At 39.3% G+C, this 24,715-nt stretch overlaps 1 protein-coding gene and 2 long non-coding RNA genes across 3 annotated transcripts in view; 2 read left to right on the forward strand and 1 right to left on the reverse strand.

Annotated features, from left to right (window-relative positions):
* Positions 1-8,991, forward strand: part of YIPF4 (Yip1 domain family member 4) — a 41,534-nt gene extending 32,543 nt beyond the window's left edge. Inside the window, exon 6 of the mRNA XM_082745285.1 lies at positions 7,142-8,991. Coding sequence (XP_082601411.1) covers positions 7,142-7,150 — 9 coding nt within the window. The 3' untranslated portion in view covers positions 7,151-8,991. The remainder of the gene's footprint in view (positions 1-7,141) is intronic.
* On the reverse strand, positions 1,995-23,389 carry LOC309871857. The gene is made up of 3 exons (XR_014315526.1): positions 23,275-23,389; positions 13,604-13,653; positions 1,995-2,715 (listed from the first exon to the last, which is right to left on the reverse strand). It is a non-coding gene; the product is annotated as an uncharacterized lncRNA (long non-coding RNA).
* Positions 2,710-4,991, forward strand: LOC309871856. The gene is made up of 2 exons (XR_014315525.1): positions 2,710-4,480; positions 4,694-4,991. It is a non-coding gene; the product is annotated as an uncharacterized lncRNA (long non-coding RNA).
* Positions 23,390-24,715: the final 1,326 nt, after the last annotated feature.

Raw genomic sequence — 24,715 nt, forward strand, 5'->3', positions numbered from 1 at the left:
AGGCACCACCACTGAGCCACCCAGACAGCCCCCCCAAAAAATTTTTTAATGGCACTAGTAAAATAATTCCCAGTCTTAAACACTGTATGTTGGTAGTGACTCTGGTTTTAACTTTACTTAGTTTCAGTTTCAGTTATTTTCAGTTTTAGTATCCACAAGTTTTTACTTAGAAGATATTAATAGTTTGCAAGGGCTTGAAAAAAATTTCTTCAACATCCTTTCTAGACCATTCGGAGCTATACAAATGCTGTCACTGAGATTTTCTTATAAGTTAGGTATTGGTAGGAAAAATACTTTTTGTACAATTTTTACATTTAACTTATAATTAGAGCATATGAAGGTTATTAATATAATGGGGAAGTAAACTTTGCTACCTGTAATAGTTCTATTAAATTAACACTTGGAATATAAGTAAATTAGATGTATCAAGAACAGAAACCTTGGATTTTCTACAATAGTTGCCACTGAGCAATTTTTATTAAAAACTGAACAAGCAGACTTTACTGATGTCAAAATACCAAAGTATTTATACAGGATTAATTACACAGAATGACTGGTTATGGGAGAAATCTGTCTTCTGGTGATATAGAAAAGTAGATTGCTGCTGTTCACATTATGTTGAAAGTAAATGATTGAAATTCCCTCTTTTTGCTTGATTTTATTATGACTCTGCTCACCTTTGTGAAATTAATCAGTTGCTATGTGAAGTATCACTTAAATAGTATGCTTATCAAATGGTAAACACTCCCATGTTTTCTAAGCTTTATGCAGAATTATTCTCTATGATGATGGGTCTAGGTGCTAAGTCCCTCATATTCAATTTTCTTTGGCCCATGGGACTTAGGACAATCTTTTGCATAATAAAACTTTATTTTCAAAGGATGGTATCGGTGGTGGCCCCAAGAACAAAACATTCAGAAGAAACAACATTTGAATTGGTACCCTGACTGTGAAGAGAAGGTAGATATGCATCAAGTACTTATTGAGTTCTTTGACCTATTTGGTGCTGTGCTAAGTGCAAGGATACTGTGATGCAGAAACCACCTATGCACACCTTGACTTTAAGGGGGCAGTATTGTTGGAGAGATCGCCAGTTAGTTTCACAGTTGTAAAACAATTGCAGCAAGTGGAGAAATAAGAAGTATAGGTCTGAGAAAGCAAGAGAATCTATCATTGAAGAAAAGCCATGATGCTCAAGCTAAAATCTTAGGGATAAGTAAAAGTTAACTAGGCAGGGGCACCTGGGTGGCTCAGTCATTAAGCATCTGCCTTTGGCTCAGGTCATGATCCCAGAGTCCTGGGATCGAGCCCCACATCAGGCTCCCTGCCCAGCGAGAAGCCTGCTTCTCCCTCTCCTACTCGTCCTGCTTGTATTCCCTCTCTTGCTGTCTCTCTCTCTCTCTCTCTCTCTCAAATAAATAAATAAAATCTTCAAAAAAAAAGAAGTCAACTAGGCAGAGATAGGAGGGAAGACTATTTAGACAGAGAATAGTAGGTATGTAGAAGGAAATGAAAACTCATTTGGCTGAAGTTCAGTAGTTCATGAAATTGAACAGGTTAAATTGGCAGTAGTCCATATCTGACATTCTAAGCCATGTTTTCCTTGTCATGGCTTTTGTTAAGAAGTACAGTATCAGAAACGTGTTTTTAATATTAAAAGCTAAGATACACAATTCTATTCTCGATATATACCCAACAGAAATGCATATACATATGCCACAAGAGACATGCACGTAGTAACATGATTCATAATAGCCAAAAATTGGAAACAGCATGTCCATCAACATAGAGTGGATATATAGGTGTAACACAATGAAATGTTACACGATGAAAATGAATGACTAAAACCATATGTAACGTGGAGAGTTTCACAATCATTATGGGTGAACAAAGGAGAAGCCAAAGAACTTACCCTGTATTACTCCATTTATATGAAGTTCAAACACAGGCAAAATTAAGCAATAGCGTTTAGAGATACATACTGAGGTGCAAAGTCTTTTTTAAACAGTTTTAATGAGGAATATTGCACACCACAAAGTTCATCCATCGTAAGTATACAGTTTGATAATTTTTAGTAAGTTTGTATAGTTGTACAACCATTACCACAATCCAATTGGCCAAGTCATTTTTATAAAAAATAAAGTGACCGCTATAAAAGGTTAATAGTGGTTACCCTTAATGGGGAAGGAGAAGGTTTGTATTTGGAGTCATGAGAAGGACTCCTTTCATGGGTGTTTGGTTTTTAATATCATATATCATTAAGCTGTTATGTTTTATGTCTTCTCTGTGTGTGTGTGTTACAATGCAGTCTTATATTTTTTTAAATTGTTTTAGACAGGCGACACATTTTAACAGAGGTAAATTATTACTTCCCATCTTTATTATTATTGTTATTCTCCACAGTAATGCAAGCTTCACTGGGATAGGACATTTTCTGACATGTTAATCAGTTTATCCCGAGTACTTTTTGAATGCATACATAAACCTGATCGTTGAATCCTGAACTCAGATCCACATCCAGTGAATTTCAAAGCCTTAATCATGAGTCTTTAAGAGTGTTAGAGTCAGGGGCGCCTGGGTGGCTTAGCAGGTTAAAGCCTCTGCCTTCGGCTCAGGTCATGATCCTGGGGTCCTGGGATTGAGCCCCACGTCGTCGGGCTCACTGCTCAGTGGGGAGCCTGATTCCCCCTCTCTCTCTCTGCCTGCTTGTGATCTCTGTCAAATAAATAAATAAAATCTTAAAAAAAAAAAAGTGTTAGAGTTCGGCAAAACCTTAGAGATCATCTAATGAGTATAATCATTTCTCATTATACAGATGAGGAAATTAGTGTCTGAAATAACACTGTTGACCGACCAGTTAAGAGTTTGTCTCCACAAACCAAAAGTGACTCTTAATCTCACAAAACAGACTGAGGGTTGCTGGGGGGAGAGGGGTAGGGAGAAGGGTGGGGTTATGGACATTGGGGAGGGTATGTGCTATGGTGGGTGCTGTGAAGTGTGTAAACCTGGCGATTCACAGACCTGTACCCCTGGGGATAAAAATATATTACATGTTTATAAAAATTAAAAAAAAAAAAGTTTGTCTCCAAACCTCAAACCTAGTGTTTTTCATTACAGCATGGCATAACAGTGTTGCCACTTAGCAGCATAGGTGTAGTTGCCTTTTACCATAGTCCATCATAAAAATAATGGAAACATCTTTGCTTTCCTTTTTAATCCTTTAATCCTTTCTTTTCCACTTTTTAAAGTCCACTGTTAGTTTTAGGCTTTCAAGTACTACACATTAATATTAAATAATTAAAGCTCAAAGGGTTGTCATCCTTTGAATTGTCCTGGTATTCAATAAACATTAGCTTATATGTTAGCTATTAATAATACTGAAGTAATTTAGATTAATAGCATTTCCAGTAACAGATCCAATTATATGTGGAAAATTAGTATATGATAATGGTAGCATGTCAAATTTATACAAAAAGATGCATTATCAGGGTGCCTGGCTAGCCCAGTCAGAAAAGCATGCAACTCTTGATCTCGGGTTGTGAATTTGTTTTTTTATTATTATTATTATTATTTTTATTTATTTACTTGAGAGAGGCAAAGACAAAGTGAGAGAGAGAATGCAAGCAGGGGGAGAAGCAGAGAGAGAGAGACAAGCACACTCCATGCTGAGCAGGGAGTCTCACTTGGGGCTCCATCCCAGGACCCCGAGATCATGACCTGAGCCAAAAGCAAGAGTTGGATGCTTAGCCAACTGAGCCACCCCCTTGGGGTTGTGAGTTTGAGCCCCACGTTGAATGTAGAAATTATTAGAGGGATATGAATTATTAAATAAGTGGGAGTACTGCATCAGATAAGAACATATGTGGTTATAAGAAGCAACCCTATGATCAATGGCTTCATTAAATAGGAGTTTATATTTCTCACTTAAGAAATCCAAGGATATATAATCCAGGACTAATATGGCAACTTAATGTCATCAATAACTCAGGCTGTTTTATCTTCTTGTTGAGCCATTTTGGGTGTGTGGCTTTCATTTTCATTGTATCAAGGTAGGTGCTTCATATTAGGTATTACATCTAGATTCCTAGCAGAAAGAAAGGTGAAAGAGGCCAAAATGATCATGTCAGTCAAAGTTGCCCTTATTTAGAAATGGCACTCCATGACTTCCCCTTATATCTTGGTATAGAGCTGCATCCCTTGGATACCCTTGCTGCAAGAGTCTGGGATGCTATTTTAAGCTGGGCAAATTACTTGCTCTAAACAAAGTCACAGTTCAGTTAGTAAAGGGAAAATGGATGCCAGGTAGGTAAATAGCAGTGTCTTAGAAAGACATGGCAGGCCACTTGGAAAGATACAAAGCTGGATCTGCACCTCACTTTTTATGCCAAAGTAAATTACAGATCTATCAAATATTTTAAAAACAAAAGCAAGAAAAAAAAAACAGGATTTAATTTTTCATAGAATTCTTTGAGAAATTAAGGTTTTCTTTTTTTTTTTTTTAAGATTTTATTTATTTATTTGACAGAGAGAGATCACAAGTAGGCAGAGAGGCAGACAGAGAGAGGAGGAAGCAGGCTCCCCACTGAGCAGAGAGCCCGATGCGGGACTCGATCCCAGGACCCTGAGATCATGACCTGAGCTGAAGGCAGCGGCTTAACCCACTGAGCCACCCAGGCGCCCCAGAAAAATTAAGGTTTTCAAAGCATGATGGCATAAAACACAAAAACCAAAAAGGAAGAGATTAAGAAAGTTGGCTACATGGCATTTAAAATTATTCTATAAATAAGGATAGTGGCTCAGTTAAGCGTTTGCCTTAGGCTTAGGTCATGATCCCTGGGTCCTGGGATCAAGGTGTGTCTGGGCTTCCTGCTCAGTCAGGAACCTGTTTCTCCCACTCCCTCTGCCGCACTCCCTGCTTGTATGGTCTCTCTCTCAAGTAAATATAATCTTAAAAAAGAAAAAAAAAAGATAAATTACAAGTTGAGGAGAAATGTTTATAAGACTTACATAGACAAATGACTAATTTCCTTAATAAAAAAAAATTAACTAGTTATTTAAAATGTTCAAAGGATATATAAGGGCAATTATGTATTATGTAATATGTAATAGTAAAAGAATATAATTAAAATGAGCAAGGGATATAAATGAGCAATCCAAGAGGGGAGAAATAATTTAAAAATAAGACCAATGCATATGTACAAATGTACAAATTCATTTGTGATTAAATGCAGTTTAAACAGTAGCAACATTGGCCCCTCTGATTGCCTAAACTTAAAAAGATTGGTAATATCCAGTGTTAGTTCAGATTATGTGCAGATCTGATTTAACTGATAAACATGAGCATGGCTGTCTAAATTGCTGAAATATTGAAATGCATGCTAGCATTGGTAAGTAGTATTACTGTTACTACATTAGCACTGAAGTTAATTAGGTAAATCCTGGTAAAGATTTATTAGTCCTATTGTGACATTCATTGGTAATGGACCTTTTGTTGTAATGGCATAGGAGAAACATTTGCAACATTTTTGGCATGGTCTTTGTCTTGGTAAATAATGTTGCTACATTTTGCTTGACCTGTGAAACTTCATGCCCCAGCAATTGCTACTTCTAAATAGTTTGGTTTTAATTTGGTTTTACTTTTAGTGCGTTGTAATTCTTAGGCGAGAAGTAAATACATTTAGTATTTTAAAATAGAATTTATGGGGCGCCTGGGTGGCTCAGTGGATTGAGGCCTCTGCCTTCGGCTCAGGTCATGATCCCAGGGTCCTGGGATCGAGCTCCACATCCAGCTCTCTGCTCAGCAGGGAGCCTGCTTTCTTCTCTCCACCACCCCCCACCTCTCTGCCTACTTGTTATCTCTGTCAAATAAATAAAGTCTTTTAAAAAAAATAGGAGAATTTATAACAAAATATAAATAATGGATACCCCAAAACTGTTTGACACCGGAACATGTGCATATTCTGTGGCCCAGCAATTCCGTATGCACACCAACACATGAATTCAGCACTGTGTGATGGAACTTGGCACAATGATGGAAGTAGTCTGTAGTCTTTGTTATCTACACAGCAGGTGTGTGGGTTTTGAGTACTTGGAATGTGACTAAATCAACTGAGAGAGTTACTATTATTTTTTTGAGTAAGCTCTCTGCCCAACATGAGCACTTGAACTCAACGACCTTTAGATCAAGAGTCCCATGCTCTACCTACTGAATCAGGCAGGAGCCCCTCATTTTCAACTTAATTTTATTTAAACTTAAGGAGCACCTGTGGTTATTAGGTAATATATTGGTCAAAGTAAGTATAACAGCACCATTAATGACACACAAAACTGGAAACAACACAAATAGACACATTCTGGCACTCTCACACAATAGAATATAATTAGATTGAAAGGTCTAGAACTACATGTGAAATCACAGATGAGTTCAAAAACCGAATGCTTAGCCAAAGAAGCCAAACACAAAATAATACATGCTTTATGGTTCTATTTATGTAAAGTACAAAAACAGGATGTTGGTTACTCTCCGGTGGGGAGGAAGTGACTGAAAGAGGGTTCAGGATTTAGGCATCTAGGATGCTGTTCTATTTCTTAATCTGGGTGGTAATTATATGGGTGTGTTCAGTTTGTGAAAATTTATCAAGCTGTACACTTGTAACATGCATACTTGTTTTTAAAGATTTTATTTATTTATTTGACAGACAGTGAGAGAGGGAACACAAGCAGGGGAAATGGGAGAGGGAGCAGCAGGCTTCCCACTAAGCAGGGAGCCCGATGTGGGGCTCAATCCCAGGACCCTGGGATCATGACCTGGGCCGAAGGCAGACACCTGATGACTGAGCCACCCAGGCACCCCACATGCATACTTTGTATAAGGATACTGTGTTTGAACCTTGTAAATTGGAGGGGGGGGGGGGGGGGAACACCCAGAAAGAAGTGTCAGCAAAATGTTGGTAAGCTTCTTAACATTTCTTTTAAATGTCATAAATGTTCACATTCTAAAACTGTGGAAAAATATGATAATGAACTTTAGCTTAGAACATTTCTTGAAACATCCTGAAATGTCTTTGGATACTGTGTAAGAATTAATATAAAATAAAACAAGTGATTTTCATTTCTGAAATGAAAACACGACTTTTTGCAGGTGATGTGAAGGATGAATGCAAACAGTGATCAGAAATGTGCTGAAGTTGGGAAGTGCTAACTCAGACTTCAACCAAAAAGCAATCATTCTTGCTTAAAGCGCATAGTTCAAAGATTTGCAGTCATCAATGAGAAGATTAAAAAGACCATATATCATTTTCAACAATAAGGAATTTGAAGTAGTGTTTTATATAAATTTCACCTGAGAGTTCCAATTGATCAAAGAAAAAATATTTTAAAAGTACCATTCACCTCTAACCATGTGAGCTAACTACTGTGTGTTAATGTTAAGTACAAAGAAGAAATTTTAGGCATGAAATGTTTAATAAAACTTATTAATACAGACTTTGTAATTTAGACTTATGGTCTCACTTATAAAACATATCTGACAAAAAGAAGAATGTAAATTTCAATCATTACCTCAAAGCTTCAATTGTTACACATAAAAGTGTCTCTGTACTTTACTTAAAAGGCAAAATATCACAATTTTTAAAATAGTTTAATGGCTTTCATTGCTGCTATGGAGCTGAAAGTAACATCTGGGGGAAAATACCAAACTTTATTGTAGGCGTTCCAAGGAATATGATTCCAATAAGAACTATATTGCATTTTGAACAGACAGTATTATGAAATGCTAGAGAAGAAATCTGAAATTATAGCCAAAGTTTAGAAAAACTTCTAGGTGTCTTAAATTGACAAAAGTCAGTACACTTGAGTATGTCTAAATAATGCAGTAAAGATATAAAAAAAGAATCACTTTATTTTCCCAATAAACTGTATATTTACTATCATAAATTTACAAACAAAGGTAAAATTTTCTGAGAAAGTTAATATCAGAAGAGCTCAGAATTATGATAATAATGGTAATTGGATTTACGTTTTGGCTTCAAAGGCAGGCTATAGTTTCAGAACTACAAAGGTGATTTGAAAATCATACCAAGCCTCGCTTGGTTTCTTTATTCGAAATCTGGAAATCAGAGCAAACATTTAGAATATGAATATATTTTTTAAGATTTTATTTATTTATTTATTTATTTGACAGAGATCACAAGGAGGCAGAGAGGCAGGCAGAGAGAGAGGAGGAAGCAGGCTCCCTGCTGAGCAGAATGCCGGATGCAGCTCCAGCCCAGGATCGTGGTATCATGTCCCAAGCCCAAAGCAGAGGCTTTAACCCACTGAACCACCCAGGCGCCCCTGGATGGTTCCCCTGGATGGTTCTAAAAATATGAAAATATTTTTAGAAATTTGGCCTTACTGGGTAGCTGGGTGGTTCAGTCGTTGAGCATCTGCCTTCAGCTCAGGTCATGATCCCAGGGTCCTGGGATTAAGTCGGGGTCCCTGCTTGGCGGGAAGCCTGCTTCTCCCTCTCCCACTCCCCCTGCTTATGTTCCCTCTCTCTCTGTCAAATAAAAAAAAATAAAATCTTAAAAAAAAAAAAAATTGGCCTTACTAAAAGATATTTGATCAAACATTATTTGGGGGTTTTCTATGAGTGTTTTGGATGAGATTAATATTCAAATAAGTAGACCGAGTAAAACAGATTGCCCTCCATAAGGTGAGTGGACGTCAACCTGAAGGCCTGAATACAACAAAAAAGCTGACCCTCCTTCCCACCCCCCAAGAGAGAAATTCCTCATGGCTGACTGCCTTCGAGCTGGAACATCTTTTTTTTTCCTGCCTCTGGACTCAACTCTTCCTGGGTTTCAAGCCTGCCAGCGTCTGGACTGGAACTATACCATTGGCTCTCCTGCATCTCCGGCCTGCCTACTTAACCTGCGTATCTTTGGACTTGTCAGCCTCTAACCATGTGAGCTAATTCCTTATAATAAAATTCTTTGCATATGTATTATACATATATATATTTATACATTTATATATTTACTATTGGTTCTATTTCTCTGGAGAACCCCAATATGCTTTCTTTCCTGTTCGTAGTCTTAAAACATGGATTTTTAAAGTAACTTTTGTACAATCTTATTCTAAGTATACTTTAGTGTTCATTGATTTTCAGAAACCTATATTAGAGAAAATAGTTATATAACATTTACCTTTTTAAAGCATAGGGAATGCAAATCTTTCTGTAAGTGTGTTATCATACTTGTGAACAGCTTGTCACAGAATACGGTTACCTGAAAGCTCCACTCACTCCTGAGTATTTTTTGGCTAGTTACTGTTCCTCAAACCTGGATGTTTTCTAACTGGCACCCAGTGGGATTTCTCTCTCTCTGGTCATCTGACTCTCAGAAGTCTGGCTTCAGTCGGCTACAGGGTTTATTTTTTGGAAGCTGAATCACAGCGATGCCCAGCTGATTGGTTTATCTAACACGTTGGTTACACAAGTTCTCTTATTATGAACCTAAATTTTCTTGTTTTACTATTGGTCTGGCCTGGTGCTTTGGAGGTTATTTTCTTCCCTTGAGAAACTAGGAAAAAGAGACTCCTAGCTGTTTCCTTCCTGTTACCTTCTAAGTCTGCACTATCTTCTCTGTATTTGGACCTTTTCCTAATAATCTCCAGCCTTTGCTTATTCAGTGTGGTAGCTCTCTAATACTAATTTAATGTGTATTCATTAAGGTGCAAGAAACATCATATTTCTCTGTTTTTCTAAATTAAATCTAACCTTGAGCTTCCTCAGGCCTGGCTAAAGGACTTCCAGTATGGGTGGAATATGGGATTTTCTAACCCCTTCACTGGATCTTACGAGAACCCCTGATCTTACTGGCTGCCAAGGATCTTTCTTCTGTGGTTTTTTGAGTTTTCCATTGTTCCCATTGCTTCTTTTAGAGAATGCTGTTGTTGGGGGGTGGTCGTTCATCAGGCCCTGTTGCTCTGAAAAGTTCATCAAATGCCCTCACTGCCATCTTCCCACTGACCACAGGCTGGCACAGCACAGAAACCTCCACTTTGCTCTCAGGGCCCTGCACTTATGCCAGCCTTGGCCACTCTGGACACAGACACATTAAAGAGACACATCCAAACCTCTTTTCTTCTTCTTCTTCTTCTTTTTTGGAAGTGGGAAAGGGGCACAGGGAGAAGGAGAGATCATCTTAAGCAGGTTCCACACCCAGGGTGTGCTCAATGTGGGGCTCGATCTCACAGCCCTGAGATCATGACCTGAGCCAGAATCAAGAGTCAGATACTTAACCAAGGTGTCCTGACACATCCAGCCCTCTTAAGAAAACTCCCCCAAACCCAATCCCTTTCCCAGTCCCTGGGACTCCTTTTATTCTAACCAGGCTACTCCTTTTTCCATCCCAAGCACCAGTATCTTCCACATCCCTGTTCCATCGTCATCACCAGGTTAATTCCTTTTCAACAAAGTACTGGAAGAATTTTCTTCCATGACAACTCCTGAAATACAAAGGAGCTGCATCATACCCCACTCTCTACAAATAACCAGTGGGGAAGAACCCCAATTCTGGAACATAAAGTCTTGATTGGAAAATAGGTGATACCTCTCTATCAAAATGAGGAAATACGTTTCTATCATGAGAAGTTAGTCAGGAAAATAAGACAAAGGTGATATTTCTTTTAAATATACTATGAGACATTTCAGACTTACAAAAAAAGATGTGCACATTAATGTAATCAGCACCTGTGTTAAAAAAAAAAAAAAAATACGGGGTCCTGGGTGGTTCTGCCTTCAGCTCAGGTCATGATCATGAGGTTCTGGGATTGAACCCCATGTCGGGATCCCTGCTCAATGGGGAGCCTGCTTCTCCCTCTCCCTCTGCTCCTTCCTCTGCTTGTGCTTTCTCTCACGCTCTCTCCCACTATGTCAAATAAATAAAAAATCTTTTAAAAAAATAAAAACTAAAGTTTAAGAAGTAAAGCATTACTAACAGTTTGTATTCCATAATCATATTTTCCTTACTTTTCCTCCCAACAGAAATGAAGACTCTTCCTAAATTTTGTGGTTCTCATTTCCATGCATTTCGTTACAATTTTACTACATATGTATGTATCCTTGAGCAGTGTATGTATGATTGTTTTGTGTGTTTTAAGTTTGTATGTCGGTAGTATCTTCTGGTGTGTATTCCTCTGCATCCACTTCATCTGTGGGGAGACAGCTGCAGATTCACATTTTCGCTGCTGTAGAGAATTTCCTTGAATGAGTAAACCACATCCTACTCACCCTTTCTCCAGTGGATGGGGTAGCTTGTAACCAAGTATGTATTACCAGGTATTACATACGATGTAGCTATGAACATTCTTTTCCATAGTGCCTTGTTGACTGAAGGAACATTTCTCTACAGGAAACTTGACCTAGGAGTAGAATTGCTGGTTCCTAGGGCATGAACACCTTCTAATTCATTATCAGCCGTAAATTGGTCTCCATAGTTGAGACGCCCATACACCAGCTTACCTTTTGCTTCACATCTTTACCAATGCTTAACATGTCCAGAATTCTTAGCTTTTGCCAAGGTAATGGTATTTCATTGTGGTTTTAATGTCCCTGATTACCAATGAAGTGGAGCATTTTTCATATGCTTGTTAGCTGTTCTGGTTTCCTATTCTGTAAAGGGCTCTTGTGCTTGATCATACTCTCTGTCGTCATCATCATTATTTTTATTTTACAATATTGGGTTGTCTTTTTTTGATACTGATTTATAGCAGTTCTTTATGTGTTCAAGAAATTAATTCCTTGGGGCGCCTGGGTGGCTCAGTCAGTTAAGCCTCTGCCTTTGGCTCAAGTCATGATCTCAGGGTCCTGGGATCAAACCAGGCATCGGGCTTTCTGCTCGGCAGGGAGTCTGCTTCTCCCTCTCCCTCTGCCCCCTCCCCCGACTTGTGTGCATGCTCTTTCCTTCTCTCAAATAAATAAAATGTTAAAAAAAAAAAATGAATTCCTTGTCGTTGGCTTACATTTGCAAATATATTCTTCCAATCTGCAGCTTGTCTTTTTATTTTGCTTATGGCATATTTGAATGTATAGAATTTTAAAACTTTAGTATAGTTAAATGTCAGTTTTCTTTCATGTGTGCTTTAATCTTGTTCTAAAAGACAACTCTTTTGGGGGAGCCTGGGTTGCTTAGTCGGTTGGGTGTCTGCCTTTGGCTCGGGTCATGATCTCAGGGTCCTGGGATCTAGCCCCACATTGAGCTCCCTGTTCAGTGGAGAGTCTGCTTCTCTCTCTCTCTCTCTGACCCTCCTCTCTGCTTCTGTGCACTCATATTCTCTCTCTCTCTCTCTCTCTCTCTTTCTGTGATAAATAAGTAAATAAAATCTTTTAAATAAAAAATAAAATTTTTCGGGCGCCTGGGTGGCTCAGTGGGTTAAGCCGCTGCCTTCAGCTCAGGTCATGATCTCAGGGTCCTGGGATCGAGTCCTGCATCGGGCTCTCTGCTCAGCAGGGAGCCTGCTTCCTCCTCTCAGTCTCTCTGCCTGCCTCTCTGCCTACTTGTGATCTGTCTCTGTCAAATAAATAAATTAAATCTTTAAAAAGAATAATAAAATTTTTCATATCACTTCCAAAGTTTAGGGTATATGTCTAATGTATGTTCAACATCGTTCCTTTTGCTGTTATAGTATCTTCCAAGGATAAATTCACACTGGTGTCATGATATAAATCTATCTTTCTGATCATAATTCAGCTTGGCTTACAAGTCATTCTTAATATTTTTGCTTCCTTTAGAGAAATATAATCATGAGCAAGGCAAATGTTCTCTGGATAGATAATAAAAACTTTCCCATATCCCACCATATAGTATTTCCCGGTTCATTTTTTTTTAAAGATTTTATTTATTTATTTGACAGAGAGAAATCACAAGTAGTCAGAGAGGCAGGCAGAGAGAGAGAGGGAAGCAGGCTCCCTGCTGAGCAGAGAGCCCGATGCGGGACTCGATCCCAGGACCCTGAGATCATGACCTGAGCCGAAGGCAGCGGCTTAACCCACTGAGCCACCCAGGCGCCCCCGATTCATTTTTAAAGTAATAAATTTCTCTAAACATCCATGATCCTCTTCATGCTCCACTTTAAAAAATACACTAATCTTCTTACTTTTCCTGCATACCTTGAAGTGTGAATAAGCAGCAGGAGATGGAGCCTCGATTTAGCCCGAGATGAAGTCTGAGCACATTTACAGGATTGCTGGACAGGCTCACCAGAAGCCCATTTCCATGAGGGCCTGCAAATGCTTAAAGGACTGAACTCATCCTTGGGGAAGAGAGAACCAGGCATAGTAAATTTAGCACAACTGCATACTTTTACTTTTTCTGAGGTAAGAGAAAATTCTGTACCAAGTCTGAAACGTGGATTTGATTCACAGGTCAACAGTACCTTCCCTACTCCCTTCTTCCCCCGATGGAAAACAGATAGGACATTAAAGTCAACCCATAAGTATTTTAGATTATATAGTATAAACTTTCTTCTCAACTCTGAGAATACTTTTATCCTCAAATATTTATGCTAAAATATTTGACCACCAGACCACCCAGTTTCCAATCTCACCCTTATCACTTACCTGGTAGACATTCAGCAAGTTACTTAACTTCTGTGCCTCGGTTTCTTGAACTGTAAAATGAAAATAATAAAAGTAGTAGATACTCTATAGGATTATAATGATCGGGAAATACTATATGGTGGGATATGATAATTAAATGATGTATGTGTATGTATGCATGTGTGTATATAAATATGTGTATGTGTATGTATGCATGTGTGTATATAAATATGTCTATTTCCCATTTGCTCATACAGCCTAGTAGCCTTGAGTATACAAAGTATTGGGATGTTGGCTCCTAAATTCCATTCTCCATTAAAAAGAACCAAGACTCCTTGAAGAAATGGTTGCAAGGTCTGAGGCAGGGAAAATACAAGATGACCCTGGAACATCTTTTTGTGCTATTTCAAAGTCACAGGAACCTATTTGAAGGAGCTCTCATCGACCAAATCTGGAATAGTTTGAACATCAAAAACAAACAAACAAACAAACAAAAAGGGATATAACCTATTGAGTAAAGAACAGGGCCATGGGGTGCCTGGGTGGCTTAGTCCGTTAAGCATCCTACTCTTGATTTCAGCTCAGGCCATGCAATCGAACGCACCCCACTTTTAGAGAGACACACTCTGTCTCTCTAAAATATCTTTTAAAAAAAGATTCTCTCTTGCCTCTCCCCCCTTGTTCTTTCTCTCTCTCTTTAAAAAAAAAAAAAAGAACATGGCCACAATGGTAAAGTTAGAGAGAAAGAGAAAGTTCATTTTTTAAAGTAGAAAGTCATGTGGAAGAAATGAGGGAATAAGAAAGCATCATTTGGCAACCATAATAGTAATAATTATGGACGCTAAAACTAGTGGATGAAAGTTTGAGGAATAATAATATTTACATAGTCTCAGACCATCTTTCCACAAGACACCTATTAAGTAAAAGGAGTAAACTAATAACTTGACAGTTGGAGAAATCTGGTTGATACCAACTTAACCAATATTAAAGGTAATGTTATTAATAGTGAGGCAAACCAATATTATATGCCTTTTGAAGCACTGATGAGAACTCAGCATCGGAAAAAAAAAAAAAAAAAAAAAAAAGGAAAGAAAAAACCGAACAGCAACAACAAAAAACTCAACATCACTTCTGTGTATTCTTGCCAAATCACTTAGTCTGAATCTACTCATGGGGAGCTATCAGACAAGTCCAAACTGAGGGACTGTCCACAACACAACTGACCTGTGCTCTTCAAAAATATCAGTGCCATTTACCACAGAGAAAGGCTGAGAAACTGCCAGATGAATGGATGCTAAGGAAGCATGACAATTGAATGCACACATAGTCTCGAATGTTCTTCTGATTCAGAAGACATTTTTCGAACAAATGTTGAAACCTGAATGTTTAGATAGATTAGATAATAGTATTACATCAATTACAGTTTCTATGACTTTAGGAAAAACTCACTATTGAGGTATTTAAAGATAAAATAATAGAATATAACTTACTCTTAAATGGTTCAAGAAAAAAATTACATATTATAGATACATATGAAGGGAATAGGGAGAAGTAAAGGTAAAATGTTAAAAATTGGTGGGGTGCCTGGGTGGATCAGTGGGTTAAAGCCTCTGCCTTTGACTCAGGTCATGATCCCAGGGTCCTGGGATCGAGCCCGCGTCGGACTCTCTGCTCAGTGGGGAGCCTGCTTCTCCTTCTCTCTCTGCCTGCATCTCTGCCTACATATGATCTCTGTCTGTCAAATAAATAAATTAATTAAATATATATAATATAATAAATTTTAAAATGTTAACAATTGGCGAATCTGGGTAAAAGATATTAAGGAGCTCTTTGTCTTATTTTTGCAACTTTTCTCTCTGAAATTGATTTGTTTATTACCTTGATTATAGTAATGGTTTCATGGGTGTATGCATATGTGCAAACTCATCAAACTATACATTAAATATGTGCAGTTTTTGTGTGTCAATTATACAACAGTAAAGGGGAAAAAATTTTAATGTATGTAAAAAAGCTTAGATATTGTCTGTCACATAAGTATATGTGGCTTTGCTGCCATTATAAGGATAGATTAGAAACCTACGGGATGTGAAGATACAAGAATGTGAGGGTAAAGATCATGAACATAAGTGGCATTCTCCTTAGATGGTCACAAGTCCCAGGAATCCCAGGACTTGTGATAGTTTATTTTAGAGTCCAACATAGCCTGTATTTTTTTCCACTTGGAAAGAATTGAAAAACATATGATCTTGAAGTGGAAAGTAAAAAATAGCTTTTTATTTGAAAAGAATGGAAAGATTTTTGTAGGCAGATGATAAGCACACCATCTGGTTAACTCAAGAGAAATCCTAGAACTTAGATTTCCACATTTTTTATCAGCCATGTATGGTTTAAGATAGACCCCTGTAAGCTAAAAATATCATTTTTGTTCTACCATTCATATGTTAATTGAAAATGCCATCAATTGCAGAGCTAATGATTTCATTTGTCCTCTCTAAGACTCAGAGCCCATCATGGTTTGTACCTCTCAAGTTCGGATGTGCAAGACAAATTCGTCATGTAAGCAGTAGACAAAGTTGGCACCGTAGGGTCTAAAATTAAATAAGTTCTAATTTTCAAATACAATCACACTCAATGATCCTCAACCAGGTACAATTTTGCCTTTAGCGGATATTTTGCAAAGTCTGGAGACATGTTTGGGTGTCACTAGTGGGTGAAAGGAAGGTGAAAAGGGGAGGGATTATTACTGGCATCTAGTGTTAGAAATCAGAGATGCGGGGCGCCTGGGTGGCTCAGTGGGTTAAAGCCTCTGCCTTTGGCTCAGGTCATGGTCCCAGGGTCCTGGGATCGAGCCCCACATCAGGCTCTCTGCTCAGTGGGGAGCCTGCTTCCTCCTCTCTCTCTGTCTGCCTCTCTGCCTACTTGTGATCTCTCTCTCTCTGTCAAATAAATAAATAAAATCTTAAAAAAAAAGAGAGAGAGAGAGAGAGAAATCAGAGATTCTACTAAATAAACCTACAATCCATAGGACAGCCTCCTACAACAAAGACTTCTCTGGTCCAAAATGTCAATAGTGCCAAAGATGAGAAATCCTACACAAAGTGAATACATTTTCTAAAATGTCAAGCAGTTAAAGTGCTAGTAAGGATAATGTTTCTAGTCCTATCTTGGTATAGAATTTTATCAGCTAGTACATAGCTTATTGTGCTTAGTACATAATAAAGATTCAATATATATTTGTTTAATCAATCAAAAATTTGTGCTGCTCTTATTTTATGAATATTATTTATGGTTTTCCTCTCATTTATGTATGCACTAAAACTGGACCAGAAGTTCATTGCTAGCTACAGTAAGTGTCCCACCCTTGTTTCAAAATATAGCAAGGGAGAGATTTTTATATAATATTATAGATAAGGTGGGAAGTTGGGCCAACCTGGTGGTGGGTATTGTGGAGGGCATGTATTGCATGGAGCACTGGGTACAGTGCATAAACAATGAATTCTAGTACACTGAAAAGTAATTTTGAAAATTTAAAAATTTAAAAAAATTCAGACCAAAAAAAAAAGATTATAGATAAACTAGGATACAGGAAAGTGAAGAACAAGCAATATCCAATGGAGATTGAGTTTGAAAGAAAATTTTTGTGGCTTCTTGTATAATGAAAGGATTTTCAATGACATTTTAGACATGTCTTGGGAAATCTCATTTAAAACAAAAAATTCAAATGATATTCAATACATGGACAAGAATCCAGCCTTGTGGGGCACCTGGGTGGCTCAGCTGGTTAAACGGTTAACCGTCTATCTCGAGCTCAGGTCATGATCTCAAGGTCCTGGGATGGAGCCCTGCATCGGGCTCCCCACTCAGTGGGGAGTCTGCTTCTCCCTCTCCCTCTGCCTCTCCTCTTACTTTTGCTCTCTCTCTCCCAAATAAATAAATAAAATCTTAAAAAAAAAAAATCCAGCCTTGTAAGTGTTTACATGCTGTGCAAAATTTTAAAGCTGTTAGGGCAAAACAACTTGTCCCAACAAATGAGAGAGGATAAATCTCTCCCCGTCCTCCTTTGCTTATTTTGTGCTTGAGCAAAACGAAGTAGTAGGAAGTTACTTATCACTGCTCTACTCCCCAGGAGCATAAGCTTGAAGGTGCCCCCAAAATGGAGAAGCTAGGGTGTCTGGGTGACTCAGTGGGTTAATCCTCTGCCTTCGGCTCAGGTCATGATCCCAGGGTCCTGGGATCGAGTCCTGCATTGGGCTCTCTGCTCAGTGGGGAGCCTGCTTCCTCCTCTCTCTCTGCCTGCCTCTCTGCCTACTTATGATCTCTCTCTGTCAAATAAATAAATAAAATCTTTAAAAAAAAACTTGAAAACATTTTTTTAAAAAAATGGAGAAGCTACAAAGTGCTGAGAGATCCCTTACACCATCACTTGGTTTTATATCTCACTAGGAAAGGAAATGTCCACAGAGCCTTCATCAATCTGTAGGAAAACCTCAGATCATCAGATAGTTTTGAAAAAGTCATATTTGGGGCACCTGGGTGCCCTGGGTGGCTCAGTTGTTAAGTGCCTGCCTTCTGCTCAGGTCATGGTCTCAGGGTCCTGGGATGGAGCCCTGCATTGGGCTCTCTGCTCAGCAGGAGTTTGCCTCTCCCTCTACCTCTGCCGCTCCCCCTGCTTATGCTTTCTCTCTCTCAAATAAATAAATCATGTTTAATGTGTCATATGCAATGATTACCTCACATGTCTAGAAACCTTTGAAGTAAGGAAACAGGTGATAATTACTTAAGGAATACAAGCATTAATATTCTTCTTTTTTTTAAATAGTTATTTGAAAGAGAGAGACAGAGATAGAGCCCAAACGGGGAGGAGAGAGAAAAGCAGGTTCCTGGCTGAGCAGGGAGCCCTATGCAGGCTCAGGGATCCAGGACCCAGGGATCATGACCTGAGCTGAAGGCAGATGCTTAACCGACTGAGCCATGCAGTCAGTTGCCCCCAAGTACTAATATTCTTTAGAAACTTATCAAATTACTTATTTAACAGTATTTATTTATGATGAAGTTTAATCATATATTTTCTAAAATGTTCTAGATCTATTACCAGTTATCCTCACCTCTGATTTTTTTAAATATATTTAAAGATTTTATTTATTTGATAGACAGAGATCACAAGTAGACAGAAAGGCAGGCAGAGAGAGAAGAGGAAGCAGGCTCCCTGCTGAGCAGAGAGCCCAATTCAGGGCTCGATCCCAGGACCCTGAGATCATGACCTGAGCCGAAGGCAGAGGATTAACCCACTGAGCCACCCAGGCACCCCCACATCTGATATGTTAAGAACAAAAATTATTATGCCCATTTGTAATTTAATGCACTTTTATTTTTATTAACAGTTTTAGGAATTAAATTAATATTTAGTAAAAAAAAAAATTAACCAGTCCAGAAGACTTACAATAAAAAGCCACGGCCCCTCTACTGCTCCTTCCCCACTCATTCCAGTACTGCTTCTCTACAGCAATTCATTTTTGTTTTCACATAGTCATCTTTATAACTAAATAATATTCCTATGTTAATATTTCCTTTTTTTTTTTTTTAAGATTTTATTTATTTGACAGAGAGCACAAGCAGTGGGAGCAAAGGCAGAGAGAGAGAGGGAGAAGCAGGCTTCCTGCTGATCAAGGACCCCGATGTGGGGCTTGATCCCAGGGCCCTGAGACCATGACCCAAGCCTAAGGCAGACGCTCAACTGACTGAGACACCCTGGTGCCCCTCCTATGTTAATATTTCTTGATGTATCAATTGCAGACCTTTACTCCTACCTTTGAAAGGTAAAGATTTAACGACTTAAGCTATTCTCTCTCCCCTCCAGTTTTAGTATATTATTTTTAGTTCTTATATTGAAAGTCTTTATAACTTAAGATAAGCTACTGTTCCTTGTTCGATCAGCTTTTTTTTTTTTTACATCGCTCTTGTCTCCCCTGTAGGTAAGACGAAGCTGTTACCACACCCACCTGTCCTTCTGTCCTTCCAACCAACCTCTGTCAGCCTCACTTTTGCTTTCTATCTTTTAATTTTATGACATCAAGGTTAATGGCAACTACATTCTCTTCTGTAACTATAAACAATATTCAGTGTTTTGTCCCTCATCAGCTCTAGACTTTGAATGGCAGTAAGCAGCGTTTGCTCTGTTATCACAATGTAAACATTACTCAGTGTGGAAACAAGTGCTGCACTAGGACAACATTTCCTGTCACGAGTCCACTTTTTGACCCCCTCCTCTGCCACTTACGAGAAAATGTCCCTTTCCTTGAATTCCATCATGATCAAAATCAAGCCCCATTTTAGTCTACTTCATATCTGGACCATGGCTTTCTTGAGATTTTGTTTTACTTGTTTTTCCTACAAATCTCAATTGCCTTCCTTTTTCCCTACTGAAGAGAAGACATATGTGCCTCTTTTACCCATCCATAGCATGAAATACTTCCATTCTTTGAATACAGGGAGCCCACTGACTTATGTCCTCTGGAGATAGATGCCTTCCAAATCGGCCGCATCTTGACATTGTTCCTCACTGGAGTCATGGATAGTTACTGTGTTCTTGTATCCCGTGTCTTCTTTTTGGATTTTTGTCCTTGTTTTGCTAGCACAGATTAACACATTTCACAAAGATTAATACATTTTCACAAGGATTTCTTCTTTCTAATTTAAAACATGTCCTTGGGGCACCTGGGTGGCTCAGTGGCCTCTGCCTTCAACTCAGGTCATGATCTTAGGGTCCTGGGATCAAGTCCCACATTGGGCTCTCTGCTCAGCGGGGGGTCCCACTCCCCCCCCCCCGCTACACCCCTCTCTCTGCCTGCTGCTCTGCCTACCTGAGCTCTCTCGCTCTCTGTGTCAAATAAATAAATAAAATCTTTTAAAAAATGTCCTTGATTTTCCTTTCTGAAAAAAACTTAATATGCACCCTTTTGAATTTCTTCTGGTTTAAATGTTCTCCCTTATGAATTTATCTTGCAACCCCCTTCTTACAAGATTCCTTACAAGAAAAGCACCAATATACTTTAAAAAGGTGGATTATGAATTACATAACTTGTAACAACTATTGGTTCTCTATGTGGTGGAATAATGACCCAAATAAGATGGAAAAACCTAGTATGTGTGTTTTAATTAATGTAGTTTTTAAATTAATTTTTTAAAAGATTTTATTTATTTATTTGACAGATAGAGTGCACAAGCAGGCAGAGCAGCAGGCAGAGGGAGAGGGAGAAGCAGGTCCCCACTGAGCAGGGAGTGTGATGTGGGGTACAATCCCAGGACCTTGGAATCATGACCCAAGCCGAAGGCAGCCACTTAATCGACTGAGCCACCCAGGCACTTTTTTTTTTATGTGTTTTGCAACATAAAAGTTGCCACCTTTTGTAGAGGTGGAGTGTGAATTTGACCAATTTTGTCAAATTGTCTTGATTTTTAACAGTATGGAAATACTGTTATTAGGAAAATAATACAGATAAACTCAATTTAAGGGTGTACAATTTAATTATTATAGCTTTTAAAGAGAAGACCTAAATTTTAACCAGAAATTTTATTTTTTAATAATGGACATGAGATAAACTTTTATTTAGCTTAAAGAATTTAAGCATATTTTAACATTTAAAATGTTTTAAAAATATTATTTCTTATAAAAATAGTGTAGAATAGGATTGATTCAAGAGCCTGGGACTGGGGCACCTGGGTGGCTCAGTGGGTTAAAGCCTCTGCCTTTGGCTCGGATCATGATCCCAGGGTCCTGGGGAGGAGCCCTGCATTGGGCACTCAGCTCGGTGTGATCTCTGTCTGGCAAATAAATAAATAAATAATCTTAAGGGGAAAAAAAAAGCCTGGGACTAATGGCTGGTAAAAATCGAGGCTTTTATTTTATTTTATTTTTTTTTTTTTAATTTATTTGACAGATCACAAGTAGGCAGAGAGGCCGGCAGAGAGAGAGAGGAGGAAGCAGGCTCCCCATTGAGCAGAGAGCCTGACACGGGGCTCAATCCCAGGACCGATCCCAGGACTGATCCCAGGACCCTGGGACCATGACCTGAGCCGAAGGCAGAGGCTTTAACCCACTGAGCCACCCAGGTGCCCCAAATCGAGGCTTTTATAAGGTGTCCATAATCTCAGAGTCTTTCCAGCAATAAGGAGTTAGTGACATTAATCAAACCTAAAAAATCTGTCAGAAGGATGCAATAGATATTATAAAAATCCTGGACATCAATAGAAACTGAAATCTAAAACCCAGAGTTGGATAATAATAGTCCCCAGAGCTGAACAGTCAAGATTCATGGAGTAAATGGAAAGCAAACATCCCAGCTGCAAAGAAATAATAGAGCTAAAAAACCATTACCCAATCAGCAAAGACACTAAAGGCTTGTATGCAGAGCTGCTCTTCGAAATGTTTGACAACCAACTGGGAACAAAGACCAATCAGAATTGAGGCTGACCATGGCTGTGGAACCAGTGCCTAGAAGACCCTGCTGGGCAGACCATTAACTCTTGAGAGGACGTATTGGAGAGAGGGCCTGGAGGGCCTCCAGGTGGGAGGGAAGTGTGAGGAAACACCGGCATGTCAGGATAGTAGCTGTGTCAGTATTTTAACCACCTGGATAGTCATGCTGGTCGTCATGGCTCCCTGCGGTGGTTTCCAGTCTGGAGCCCTTGCAGTGAGCAGAGATCCAGATAATTTTCTAATCATCTAGGCAGGAACTCAGCTTCCAAGGGATTAAGCAAAAGTCTAGTTCTTCAGAAACTGTAGAAACTCAGCTCCAGAGGGGAGCTTATGCCCAAGGCTAAAGGACTTGGAACAAAGGTTAGAATAAGCAGCAAAGCCAGAGGACTGCTGAATTTGGGTTCTGTGTATCTTACTAGCCTGGCATCAGGTTGGAATCACAGTGAAGGGCAGGCCAGGACCATGGAGCGAAAAGGGAGTAGTAATGAGAACACCCTGGATTAGAACGTGAGGGTCCACGCACAACATTCCCGTGTACTCTAAAATCTTACTGATTGTACCAGCTAGGGTTCAGTGCAGGAAACAGAAACCACTAGAGGTATCCTTGTTTTTTTTCTTTTTTTAAGATTTTTATTTATTTGTGAGAGAATGACAGAAATAGTGACAGAGCATGAGTGGAGAGGAGAGGGAGAAGGAGGCTCCCCACTGACAAGGAGCCAGATGTGGGGTTCGATCCCAGGACCTTGGGATCCTGACCTGAGCCTAAGGCAGATGCTAACAGACGGAGCCACCCAGGTGCCTCCACTGGAGGTATCTTAAACATGAAGAGGTATATTATATAGATTGAGGCGCTCGGAAAATCTTCGAAAGGGCTGAGGGAGCGTGTTCTAGGCTGGAACGTCAGAAATGCCTTCTATAGCAATATGGAACTGACTCGCCAAGGGACTGCCTTCTGAGGCCACTACTTGGAATGACTGAGTTCAGGACCACAACACCATGGAAGCAGGCTTCATAGATGCCTGATTCGGGAATCCAACATGGCTCCTGTTACCACAGTAACTGTACTTCAATCCCGAGAAAGCTGTGGGAAGACACTGGAGGTGTTGCTGTAAGATAATAAAATCTCACATTTCCATGACCTCACCTGCCGCAGAGAGGTAAGCAAAGAAGAGCAAGAAAAGAGCTCTCACCTGATTTTTGCCCTTCCAAATCTCACCTGAGTGTGTCTAGCTGACAGAGGCCATCTCACATCCAGAGTTGGGCCTGCGTAGGAGCCAGGATGGCGGGTTTTGGTGTTCTAGCCTCTCCTGTACAGGAAGGCACCCTAGAGAAGGGCAGAATGCAGGTTGAGGGAGCCAGTCCATATCATCCACTGAAGTGACACACCCATTTTTAAATAAGCTGAGTGGGAACAGAAGGGGCGCTTCAAGGTATCAGCTAAAGGCAAGAACTGTGCAGGGGCACCAAATCCAAGATGAAACATTTTCCTGTGGTGTTTACAATCACTATGGCCTTGATTTGCTTTCAATAGTTTGTACCTAATTGGTCAATCTTCTCCCTTCAGGACACTTACTCGATGATTTTATTTTGCTAATGGGTAATGTACCCATATGGTTCAAAATTTGAAAGTTTCACAAAGCTTTGTAGTAACTGGCCCCCAGATACTCAGTTATCCTCCTTTGAAGTAAACAATCATAACTTTTTGTTTTTAATTATTCTAGTACAATCTGTTCTGAGTTTTTTTTTTTTTTTTAAGATTTTATTTATTTATTTGACAGACAGAGATCACAAGTAGGCAGAGAGGCAGGCAGAGAGAGAGAAGGAAGCAGGCTCCCTACTGAGCAGAGAGCCCAATGCGGGGCTCGATCCCAGGACCCGAGATCATGACCTGAGCTGAGGTTTTAACCCACTGAGCCACTCAGGGGCCCCTGTTCTGGATTTTTAAAGTTTATTTTTTATATGTTTTTTATTTTAATTTTTTTTAATAGGCTCCATGCCCAGTGTGGGACTTAAACACAGGAACCTGGGATCAAGAGTCAAGTACTCTACTGACGGAGCGAGCCAGGCTACCCCCAACAATCGTATCACTTTTATATTTTTCCAGAGCTGTTTTATTCATACGTATATATGTGTACCATAGTCTCTCTCCCCCACTTTTATACAACAATGACCTTTATGTACGTTGCTGTGCCTTGTATTTTTTCTAAATCATTTCCCAGTAGATCTTGGACACTGTGTCATATCACTACAAAAAGTCCCTTTCCATGGGTCATGATCTGAGCCAAAGGCAGACACCTAACTGACTGAGCCACCCAGTCACCCCAAGTCTTCTAAATTATAAAGGACAAGTTGATCATAGTGAATTGGAGGATTAAGGGGAAAGCAGTCAAGTGACCTATCCTATGACCCCGTAATTGCACGATTAGATATTTACCCAAAGGATACAAATATACAGATTTGAGGGGCACCTGGGTGGCTGGCTCGGTGGGTTAAGCTTCTGACTTTGGCTTGGGTCATGGTCTCAGGGTCCTGGGATCAAGTCCTTCTATTGGGCTTTGTGCTTAGTGGGAAGTCTGCTTGTCCCTCTCCCCATCCCCCCACTACTCTCTATCTCTCTAATGAGTAAATTAAAAATCCTTAAGAAAATGTAATTCAGG

This window comes from Mustela nivalis (assembly GCF_964662115.1).
Source record: "Mustela nivalis genome assembly, chromosome: 8".
NCBI lineage: Eukaryota > Metazoa > Chordata > Mammalia > Carnivora > Mustelidae > Mustela > Mustela nivalis.